General features: G+C 42.9%; 1 protein-coding gene across 1 annotated transcript in view; it reads right to left on the reverse strand.

Moving 5' to 3' along the window:
• Positions 1-12,571, reverse strand: part of Ush2a (usherin) — a 641,642-nt gene that overhangs the window by 393,020 nt on the left and 236,051 nt on the right. The window contains exons 22-25 of the mRNA XM_035445085.1: positions 10,636-10,762; positions 9,269-9,370; positions 5,576-5,755; positions 4,204-4,334 (exon numbers count right to left, since the gene is read on the reverse strand). Coding sequence (XP_035300976.1) covers positions 4,204-4,334; positions 5,576-5,755; positions 9,269-9,370; positions 10,636-10,762 — 540 coding nt within the window. The remainder of the gene's footprint in view (positions 1-4,203; positions 4,335-5,575; positions 5,756-9,268; positions 9,371-10,635; positions 10,763-12,571) is intronic.

Consider the following 12,571-nt stretch of genomic DNA (forward strand, 5'->3'; position numbering starts at 1 on the left):
TCAGTGTTCCAGTTTTGTTCCGAGTCTATAGCATAATTGCCTCTGTGTGTATTCCTTTAGATTAATGCACCGTTTTCTAGTGTCAGCATATTTTACCCAAATTTTCAGTGTAAGGGGAAAGCATTCATGTTTTCCCTCAAAATGTTACATGATAATTACTTTACCTATCATTTTAAAAATTTTGTCCTATGTGTGAAATCAGCTGCCATAATTGTCGCAAGTTTGAGCTCAGCATGTTAAATAAAACAAATTAAATCTTGACGGGAGAAGAATATGTCTTCTACACAGACATCTTTGTAATGCTTCCCCAGCAAGCAGGCATTACCCTTCATTCAATTAGCACAAAGACCATTTTAAGGAAACCCCTAGAATCCCACTGATGGCAAAGGGGCATTCTGGGGCACTCCTGCAGCCAAGACAGTGATGGGTACCACAGAATCAGAGGACAATGAGCCACTCACTCCCCAAGAGTCAAGGAAGATTTAGGGGAGCTGGGATGATGGCTCTATGGATGAAACACTTGCCACGCAAGGGTGGGGACCAGACTTGGGACCCCTGGCCAGATGGACTGCAGCCTCCTATACTTCCAGCGCAGCACACAGTCCCAGCACTGGGGAGGAAAAGGTAGAGGCTGCCCAGAGCAAACTGGATATTTGGACTGGCTGGGTTAAGAAGCTCTGGGGTCAGAAAGAGACCCTGTCTCAATAAATAATGTAGAGAGTAACTGGAGAAAGAAATCTGACATCAGCCTTGGGGTTCCATATGCACACATACACACGTGCACTCATACAAGTACACCCACATATGTGTTCACACCCACACGTATAGGCACACGTTCACACATGTGGGAACAGCACACACACACACGAGATTCAGAGTAATGTAGATGCATGATAGTTCTACAAGCAGGGGGTAGATATGTGCAATTGAGGGACATTGGGTTTAAAGAAAGGTTATGAATCCAGTGAGACAGAGGAGACACAGGATTGGGAGGCGCGGAGAGCGTTGCCGGTGTGTAGAGCTAGACCTTGGATGATTTGGAGTGACTTGGAAAAAGTTCATATTTCCTTTGCCTGACCCCAAAAAGCTATGATTTGTACTGATTTATTTTATACCAAGTTCACCTTCTTGGACATAGGAATCCTTCATCAGAAACTGAGATCAGTGAAACATTGAAAGCCATTATGATAAGCACAGCTATCATGGTGATCAGGGAGTCTCTAAGAAGGAGTTCCTAAAGCAACTCATGAGGGCATGATGGCCAGTACTAGATGCGCCAAGCACGGGGAAGCACACTGACTGGTAAGCCGCCATGTGTTACGTGAATACAGCCAGAAGCTGACTCGGGAAGCAGGGTTACCATATCCCATTTCAAATTAATGGTCTGTCCCACTCATTTCTGATGTAAGTATGTTTGTCTCAAAGTGTCATCAGAACTCTTGTCTGAGGACAGGCTGGGCTGCCCAACTCTGCAACAAGGAGGAAAAAAGACCAAAGTAGGCCAATGTAGCCAGCCCCTAAGAAGGCAATAGGATGTGACATAAGCAAATTGTTGTATCTTCTTATATTTTACCTTTATGATTGTTAATTTTGGATACTTTATACTGTTAAGTTTTAATCCTCTTTTAGACTAAAAGGGGAATTGTAGGGGAAGCTGTAGCCACGCCTTCTTAGGGGCTGGCTACAGGTGTGCCTGAGCAGGCTTGTGAGGGCGTGGTCAGAGTGACGTAGTGTGACTGAATTTGCGGTTTCGGTTTCTCTTTGGTACTTGCTGTACAGGCTGCTGACCCACCGGCTGGCTAGGTCGCTCTGTAAGTAAGGCTTTTCCCTATTAAATACCCTTATATTTCTACCTGACTCCGTATTGGTAATTTCCCACTATAGGCCAAGGGTGAAATCACTGTGTCCTTCAATAGCGGAAGGCAAACTGTCCCAGTAGACACTACTATTGCTCACCCCACAACAGAAAGGTATCTGCAGTGGGAAAGAGAAGGCAGAAGGTGAGTGTGGGACACTTATCCATGCAGAGAAAGCCTAACTGAGAACTCGAGCTGACTGCCTCAACTTCCCCACTCTGTCTCTGCCCAGTAGCCTGAGTACCAGCTGCCCCAGCTTTCCTACTACGTCTCTGCTGTCACCAGCTATAATAAGTTTACCTTGGCACTATTCTTTGCCCTTTAACTTGAAGTCTTGCCCCCAGAGACATCCAGCTCTGATCAAGCCTCACTGGAACTCTAGCTGAAGACCTTACTGGGACTTTGCCACGAGATCTCTGCCAGGGGTTTCCAGCACCAGATTTGGTGGCGTTACTCTGTCTGCCTGTCTGTCTGTCTTTCTGCTGCCCGCTATTCATTCTTTTACTTTTACTTGCTATGTTCTTAATAAAATCCCTCATTTAAACCCAAACTATATCCATGGTAGATCATTCAGTAGACTATTTAGACCAGTGAGTGAAAAGTCAAGGACATGTTACTTTTAATTTGACTGTGCTGGTTCACCTGGGAGACCAGCAGACAGCCCTGTGTGTGTGTAGGTGAAGGCATTCCCAGGGCTGATCATAACTGCTATGAAGTCATCCATGGTTCAACACACTGGGTTAAAAGTCTAAACAGAGGGGCTGGAGAGATGGCTTGGTGGTTAAGAGCACTTGATGCTCTTGTAGAGGACCTGGATTCAATTCTCAGATCCCACATGACAACTCACAAACACCAGTTGCTCCAGTTCCTGGGGAATTTTTTTTTTTTACCTCTTCTTGACTCTGGGTACCTGCACACATGTAGTACACAGACATACACACAGGCAAAGCACCTGTGGTGCATAGACATTCATGCAGGCAAAGTACCCACATAAACAAATTAAAAAATCAGAATAGATTATTAAGAGATGTCAATTCAATTGTGGGTCCACAGGCTAGTTTTAGGGTGTGTGCTGTTGGGATCGTGTTTCTGAAGGGTACCTGTTTCCCTGGCCCATCCCTGTCTTCCTTCTATGCACCCTCCTCCTCATCCTTCATGGAGCAGAGGTTTCTGGAGCAAGCTCCAGCCATCATGATTTTCTCAAAAACGCCAAGACCAACAGAGTCAAGTGTCTGAATCCATGAGTCAAAACAAGCCATTTCCTTTGTATCCTGTCGGGTATTGGTCAAAGTGACAGAAAAGCAATGACTCTGATATCTCTCACTCTTTAGTGTGACCCACCCGTGGGAGAGGGTTCACCATTGTTGCCACCAAAATGGCAGGTGAAGAGGCAGGCTTGCGAGGAGGGTCTCATGCTGTAGATGACACTGAGTTTAGTAATTCAGAAAACACCAGGAGAAAAGTTTCTGGAAGAGGTGAGACATAAACGTGTGAATATTTGGGATGGATCAGTTAAGGGGAGAAAGTATTTATGACCACTGTGCCATCTCTCCAGGGCCACCCTCCATTTTCACAACAGCATCCAACGGAATGACAAAAATAAATGCAAAACCATTACACATTCTCATTGCACTTAGGGAAACTGCTCACACCAATCTTCTTCACCCTGGCAAAAACATGGAGATTGCCAATGTATTATGGATGAAGGGCATATTACACAGTCCTGAAAATGGAACACCTCTGTGGAAAATGTGAAAGATGTAGAATACTGTGAATAAACACAGATTCCTTAATACCACTTTCATAATCTCAAAATCTGTAACACTCATTCACATATGTTAATCAAAGTATAAAAGGCAAACCAATATGAAACACAAAATTATCATTATAGAATAATTCTGGTTAGAGTTGGGGAAACAGAAAAGAAGACAGAAAAGGAGGATAATTGAATTCTCGGATGGCGTGATATGCTCACTAGCATTCATCATATTGTGTTTTACCAGACACTGAATGAAATATGTAAAGTACATTTTGAAACTATATCAAAAGATAATGAAGAGGTATTTTTCATGTATCAAGAAGCTAAATTGGATTTCCTTAATTCTTAACATCTGTTCTGTTTTGCTCAATTCACAACTTTTAGAGTACTAATTGTCAGTTTAACAAATTATCTTAACCCCATGAGACATTTCACAGGCCTGTAAAAATAAAGACTACTTGAGGGGAAAAAATGAAAACAAAAGTGAATTTAAAAAACTCAACTGTGTCTAATACTAAAACACAGTTTATATCTTTCAAAGTTGGGCCCGCAATTTTAAAATAAATTGAATTAAATCCATTAACTTACAGCAAGAAAATCCGGTCCCTCTTTGTTGTGAATGAAAAGAAGCAATCCATTTAGTTGGTTGGTTTGAAACTTCAGGGAAATCTCAAAGTCCTTTGCAGCATGAAATGTATCTGATGGAAGCTCCAGGAACCCTTTAAGACAAGAGAGCATGTGCACCCATCAACACACTGCAGGCACTGTAAGAGGGTGACAGGAGTCTGGGAAATGTAACAACTTTGTTTAAAAAAGAATCAGTGTCAGGATGACATCCCTCCAGCTCTCTCGTGGGGAGGGGTGGGGTGGAGAGGGGTAGTGATGAGATGAATGCCATATCACATTGAGAGGAAACGAGTCACACACCCATGTACATCCTTCATGATGCTGAGCACCCTGAGGGAGCAGTGACCAGACTTTGGGCTGAGACAAGCTAGGACTGCCATCTTCAGTGGAAAATAAACAACATCTCTATCGTTCTGTTCTACACACAGTCTAAGCACTCTATAATCACTCAACTGAAAGACACAGGAGGCTGATGAGGGTGTTTGTTCCATGGCACACTGTTTCTTCCCAGGGCCACGCCCTGGGGTGGGAATGGGGGAGGGGTGGGCACAGAGGCAGGTGGGAAGGAAGTGACAGGTGCTACCACCACCTTACAGTTTTCTCCAGCCTCTGCAGCCATGGCCCTAGTCGCCAGTTGTCCCTCAGAGGTCTGCTGAACCCCAGCTTTAAAGACAGACATGGCTCAGCTACATAGCAAGGGAAATGCAGATGCTGAGTTATCTTAGCAATGGAATCTCTCCAGCAACAATTTTCACAGTAACCTGCATGCTGACATCTGTCGCTTGATTTATACATGGGCACTGTGACACTCACATACAAACCAACAACTCTGGGGCCCACCAGAGATGTCACTCATAAACACATACCATGAATCTTAACAGTTATATTTCATATTCATACTTTGAAAATTCATGTAGAATTCTACATACACACTCCACAATAAACTCATTGGATCAAACTGCATGGAGGAGGTTAAATTAGACAAAGAGAACAAATGTACCGCTTTAATTTGGCTCTAGAATGTCCTCAAATCTTTCAAAAGGGACATAATGGGAGACCTTTTGGACCAACAAGGGGGCACTAGAAGGGAAGTGTGGTCTCTCTTCATTTTCTTTTCTGTTCATTGGCAAAGAGTGATTTCACAGGGCCACAGACTCCCACCAGGATGTGCCATCTCCCACAGGTGGTCAGAAACCTCGAGGCTGATAGGCCATGCACTGGAGAACTGCGAGCCAAAGTTAACCTTTTATCTTCTCAAGTCAACATTCCCAGATATTTTGAGATTGTGACAGAAAGTTGATTAACGCGTGTTGAGTTGCCAGCCATGCCTCACCTGCTCCCAGGAACTGGGCTCCTTCTTCCAGGACAGATGGACACCCCTCCCAGCTGTGATACGTGTTGACCTGTTCCTCAGAACTCTGCCAATCCAAAGGCATCCACATCAAAGAGGGGCTGTAACTCTTCATAATGGACACATCCTTGATGCAGCCCACAAAGCCTCTTTGTGTTATCTCTGCGAAAGTGACAGGAGTCAGGGAATGCACATAATTCATTTGTTTGCATTTTAGATCTTAGCAATCCATTTTATCTGACACCCAATGGGAAGAAACCTGCAAGCACTCATACCCAAGTCCCCTGTGGTAGTTTGAAATAAAATGTCCCCTAAAGGGAGTGACACTGTTAGGAGGTGGTATGGCTTTTTTGGAGGAAGTGTCTCACTGTGGAGGCTGGCTTTGAGGTTCCGTATATGTTCAAGCCATACCCAGTGAGACAGAACATTTCCTGTTGCCTACAACTCGGCTACTTCTCCAGCACCATGTCTGCCTGCATGCCACCATGTTACACCATGATGACAGAGGACTAAACCTCTGAAATTGTAAGTCACCCCGATTAAATGTTTTCCTTTACAAGAGTCACAGACGTCATGGTGTCTCTTCACAGCAATAGAAACCCTGACTAAAACATCCCCAAAACTCTCTAACAAATTATGCAAAGACTACCCTGGTAGTAAATGGTTACAATTTTCTGTTTGGCTATGGCTCACTCACAATCAATCTATAGAAACAACTGTGTGGAAAAAAACAACAAAAACAAAAACTTTGTTTTATGCTATTAGCAAGAATATTACCTTTTTAATCAACCCAGAAATTTTTATTAGTGTGCTAAACACTGTTGAAAGTGAGGTGTAGGGTGGGGGTGGAGGTGGGGAGTGGGGAAGGGAGGGGGGCTCAGTTGGTAAAGTGCTGACCACAGCATGAGGACCTGGGGTTGGGTCCCTACCACCCACTGAAAGTTGTAGAGTCCCTTCCTCCTACCACTGTGAGCTCAGGGGGTTGGGGAAGGCACTGGAGGGCCCCTGAAGCTCACTGGCCAATCAGACCAGGCAGATGATGAGCTTTGGACTCTGTGAGAGATTCTGTCTTAAAAATAAAGGGAAGGAAGTGATTTTAAAAAGACATCAAGCTCCTCTGCTGGCCTGACCCTACAGAGAGCCCTCACCCAGTGGCTGATGGAGGCAGAGGCAGACACCCGCAGTTACGCACTGAGCTGAACTCTGCAACCTAGCTGCAGAGAGGGAGGAATGAAGATCAAAGGGGTCGGTACCAGGCTGTTGAAACCCAAAGAAACAGCTGGCCTGTACAAGGGGGAGCACATGGACCCCAGACTGCTGTCTGGGAGGCCAGCAGGGGACTGACCCAGACCCCTGAACATGGATGTCAATGAGGAGGCCTCTGCACTCTAGGAGGCCCCTGGTAGTGGATTAGTATTTTTCCTGATGTAAGAAGGGACTTTGAGAGCCATCCCATGTCTCGGCCTGGACACATGGAGGAGGGCCTAGGCCCGGCCCAGAATGATGTGCTGGACTTTGGGGAGGCCCCATTGAGGGACCTACCCAGCCTGGGGAGTGGAGGGTGGATGGGGTGGGGGACAGATGGGAGGTTGGGGGGAAGGGGAAGGAGAGGGAGAAGGGATTGACATGTGAAGCAAGCTTGTTCCTAATTTGAACTAATAAAAAAATTACAAAAAAAGACATCCAATGTAGAGTCCACTGATGTCCACAAGTACCTGAGCCCTAGTAACATATGAAAAACAAAACCAAAAATATAAAACCCTAAGATCAGTAGTAAGCATATGACATGTGATTGTTTTCAGTGCCATGTAAATTTTCAATCTATTTATTTATTTGTGCTTGTATATCTATGTGAGCACACTCATGCTATGGTGAGCATGAGGAAGTCAGAGGACAATTTGTCAGAATTAGCTCTCTCCTTCTATCATGTGGATTCCAGGGGTTGAACTTGGGTTTCCCGGCTAGACAACAAGTGCCTTTACCTACTGAGCCATCTTCAACCTTTCCCCCTGCCTTGTGGTTACCTCTATTAGTTTCTTTTAGAGTGTGTTTTGTTATTGTATACTAGAATCAGGGTGTGTGTGTGTGTGTGTGTGTGTGTGTGTGTGTGTGTGTGTGTGTGTGTGTGTGTGTACTTGATATATGCTAGAGTAATCTAAGAGGAGGAATATCATTTGAGAAAATGCCTTGATAGCATCGGCTCACAGACAAGCCTGTTCTCTAGAGTAATGGTTGATGTAGAAGGGCCCAGCACATTTTGGGTAGTGCCACTCCTGGCCAAATTTCCCTGGGACACAGACAAAAACCAGTTGAACAAGCCATGAGGAACAAGTCAGTAATCAGATTCCACCATGGTCTCTGCTTTAGTTCCTGCCTTGAGTTCCTACCCTGACTTCTTTCAATGATGGTCTAGAGCTGTATGCGGAAATAAATAAACCCTCTCCTGCCAAGTTGATTTTGGTCACTGTGTTTTATCACAGCAATAGAAACCTTAATAAAGATAGGAGCTTATTTTAATAATAGCTTTAAAATGTATTTTACATTCATTTCATATGTATGATTTAATCTTCTATCTATATCTATTATATCTATCTATCTATCTATCTATCTATCTATCTATCTATCTATCTATCTATCTATCTGCCTGACTGCCTGCCTGTCTGTCTGTCTGTCTGTCTGTCTGTCTATCTGTCTATCTATCCATCTAGCTATGTCTTCATATCATATGTGTGCCATGACTACAGAGCCTAGAAGAAGGTACCAGTTGGTGAGGTTCCATATAGGTGCCAAAAATTCAGGTCCTCTGAAAGAGAAAATAATAAATACCCTTATTCACTGACTCTCTCTCCAGCTCCAGTATCTTAGTCATGGAACTTTTTGGATTGGGTTGGGATCTTTTGTCTGTAACCTCTTTTGTGACTCTCCAACAACTAATGTATTTACTCTTATACAATATGCTTGGAATTTTCCTCAGACTTCTGAGAGTCAAGTTTTCTATTCATGTGTCATTTCCAATGAATTAAGTCTTAGAAAAATATTTACATACATCCTGCAATTATATGAACCTCACTTAATTAGTATATGTCATTTTGGCAAAAGCCTAATGAATCTTTTGAATAGCAAGAACTGGGTATTGACAAGGTAAACAGAACTACTGAAGGTGTTTTGAAAAAGGAAAGGTGTAAAAATTAAGATGTCTTTAGAAAATATAAATAATACCCATTCATACTTTTATGTACTGTAATTAGAGTGTACTTAGTTTTGAGTACATTATGGTGGTTAGTTTTAATTGTCAACTTGATACAACCTAGAATCACCCAGTGAGAGTCTCAATGAATGATTATCTACAGCAGACTGGAATTTGGGCTCATCTGTAGGGACAGTCTTATTTAAGGCGGTCATGTTTGATGTGACCCACTGTGGGCACTGCCATTCCCTGGGTTTGAGTCCTTGACTGTAAGAGTGGAGAAGGTTAGCTGAATATGAGCAGTCATGGATTCCCTCTCTGCTCTTGACCGAATGTGACCAACTGCTTTACGTTCCTACCATGACTTCCCTGCAGTGACTATAGCATGGAACCTCAAATGAACAAACCCTTTCTTCCTTAAAGTTGTGTTGCTGGGCCATAGAAATAAACCTGGAACAATATAAACCTTTGCTTCCTGTGAAACTCACCGAGTCTCTTTTGGAGGATGGTGTGACCTTGTGGCAGCCCACCCACAAACAGTCCGGTGTAGCCTCCCATCACGGTGCTTCCATCCAGAGAAGCCGAGGAGCCTGTGGGAGACAAGAGGGGAATTACAGCTTTCTCAAGAGACTCCTCAGAGTGAAGCTCATCCCACATCTTTGTCACGCAGCTCTCACTCTTGCTTTAACCTCCTTGTCTATCAAGTGCCAGATAAGCCAACTGCTATGAGCCCACATCTCATCAGCATCCTCCTCTCTTCCTCGACCACCCTGGCCTCTTGGTCAGTTACTAACATGTAACATACAGTATTTTTCATATCACCAGGGCCTACTGTCCACTGATCCCTTGGCCCGGGCCTGATGTTCACTGTTTCTTGACCTGAAACTTATTTCCTTCTAGATATTTTCATGGTTCCTTTCCTGGCCCCTATTTCTCTGCTCAAATGTTATTAGAAAGTTCTTCCCCTGTTGTTGTGGATCAAAACTAACACTCCTCCCAATGCACAAACCTTTTGGGACAAAGGCCCCATGTTATTAGCTGTGAGGCTCCTAGGGAACAGGCTAGTGACTGTCACAGAGTGTACCCAGCATCCTCTGAGGGTAAAGAAGTCTGGGTTTTCCCATTTCTCTCAGTTTTCCATCGAGTTTAAAGTTCTATCAACACAGCTAACATCCACTCCTCCCATTTTTACATTCTTGCAGCTGTTTACCATTTTATACTTTGTTATCGTCTGTCCCCGCCTCCATATAAACCACAACCTCTGCAAAGCTCTGTTTACTTTGTTATCTGAGCACCTAGAACACCAGTAGAACGTAAGAGGAGCTCCTTAAAATCACTTTTACCCTACATGAATGGATGAAAACCTACATCAGTAGATGTAAATGGAAGATAGAGCTGGCTGGAAAAAGAACCACACCCAAATGCAAACACTGGCTCTGTGGTGACAGTCCTGCCTACCCTCTGCAGGAATGGGAAGGCTAACCACATTTCTGAGCCTTGGTTCTTCTCATCTCTGTGCTGAGACACCTGCTTTCCTTGCTTGCCTTCTGGAGGAAAGGGGAACATTAGTAAAATAATGAAGGCCCTTGCAAGGTGTAGAGAATGCATGAAATGTAGGATGAACCCTGGTGACTTCATCCCCATCTTGCCTTACTGGAGCCCCATCTGGATGAGAAGCTCATGGCCAGAGTTTAATAGCAGAAGAGCAAAGAGCAGCTAAGAGACAGATTCCACAGGGACTAATGTGAAAGCAGATGAAGAAATCAGGGTGAAATTCACATGTGCAGATGAGCATGTGAGTGAGAGAATGAACACACACACACACACACACACACACACACACACACACTCTTACCTGTGTACTGTCCATCAAGAGTGATTTGGCCGAAAGCCTGATGCCTGGCCACAGTGATTTCATGCCACTGCCCATCACTGTACTGTTTATCATGATCATCAGCTGTGGTAACTTCCACCAGAGACCCCTTCAGAGAATGAATGAACAAATAATGAATCAATGCTCACATTCAGATGTCAGTGACATCGTATATTTTTTATAAACCAGTTCACAGATACCAGCATCATGATCCCAACCCAAAGCATCCAGTCTCTCAGATGGAACTGGACACACAAGTTGGCATCCAGTGATTGCTAAGCCCATCTTGTGGTATACATCTGAAAAACACAGTGACCAAACAGGAAGACTTCTCCAGACCATGACTCTCTGACAAAGGCACTTGTGTTTTGGGTACCTATATTCGTATTTTAACATTCACTGAGGAATTGTAAAGAAAAGAGGAATTTAAACCTGAGAAAAGTTGTGAATATATAGTCTAAGGATAAACAAACTTCAGGAAAATTAGCTTCATTAATAATTTCACAATATGCACTGTGAGAGGGGATAGGAAATGAGTTGCATTAAAAGTATTTATTAAATTTATTTGTGTAATTAAATTTGGTTTTCAATGCTCTGTACTCTAAAATTTAGCATTTATAGTTCTGTCAGGATAGTAATAACACAGTGAGAAATAGGTTCTTGAGTAGAGAATACCCAGTGAATAGAAAGACCAAGGGGAAACAAACAGGCAAGGAGAAAGAAGCAATGAAGAGAAAGAGTGAACAGACTGCCTAGCACTTCAGAACAGACAGCCTGCCTAGCACATTAGAGCCATGTGAACACAGTTTAAGCATACGAATCAGACTAAATCAAAGAAACTCGATCTCCATTAACCAACATTTACTACTGTGACTAAGAAAGCAGATCCCTTCAAACCTAAGAAAGACTAATTTAATACCAAGGTTTAGTTACCTGAGAAATAATAAAATATGCAGTTGACAAGCTGATGGAAGTTCTTATAAAACATAAGCAAGGTTGGTTTAAATAGTACACATTTTAAAAAATGGGTTGGAATTGGAACTAAAGAGATGATGGCTTAGAGGCTAAGAGTACTGGCTGCTCTTGCAGAGGACCTGGGTTTGATTCTCAGCACCAAATGGGAATTCATAACCATGCGTAACTCCAGTTTGGGGCTATCCATCTCCCTCTTCTGGCCTCATCCAGTATTGCACACATAGTATACATATACATGCAGGCAGATATCCATACAGACAAAATACAAAGAAATATATTTTTCAAAACATTATCAAGGATGTTTCAGCAAATTCTAACGAATCTGCTGTATTATTTTTCATATGGTAAAAAACTGGTAATTCTTTAACACGATAGATTTCATGTCACAACACAAGTCTATAGTTTCTTATAGGAAATATTTCTGCTTATATTTCCCTAAGAATAGGACACAACCATTTCATGCATCTGATTGGCTCTTGTGAAGCCTCATACTGTACTTGGCATCATGCATGATGTATAGAATCTCATGTTACCAACATTAAAAACAGCAGCAGCAACAACAGCCAAAAAGAGTTTTTAATTTCCTACAAGCACAGGAGTTGCTTGTCACACGGACAGTACCCTAACTTACACAGACAATCTGGTCAGCGAGACACATGACCATTTCCAAAGTTATCTCGTCTTAGAAGACTGTCTTTCTTTCTGTTTTTCTTTTTTCACTACATATTCCTTTATTTTCCTCAACTCTATTTCAACATTTTAATATTTTACAAACACACATTTCATTATCATAGTTTAATAATTAAAACCAGAACTGGTGTCGTGCCCAATTAATGTGCCCCGGTAGCATGCCCATTAGTTTTTTCATTAGTGAATTCAACAATACTAATGGGATTACTAGCATGGGATGCTAATTGGGTGTGACATAAGAAACTGGCTTACT

This window comes from Cricetulus griseus, chromosome 5, assembly GCF_003668045.3.
Source record: "Cricetulus griseus strain 17A/GY chromosome 5, alternate assembly CriGri-PICRH-1.0, whole genome shotgun sequence".
Classification (NCBI taxonomy): domain Eukaryota; kingdom Metazoa; phylum Chordata; class Mammalia; order Rodentia; family Cricetidae; genus Cricetulus; species Cricetulus griseus.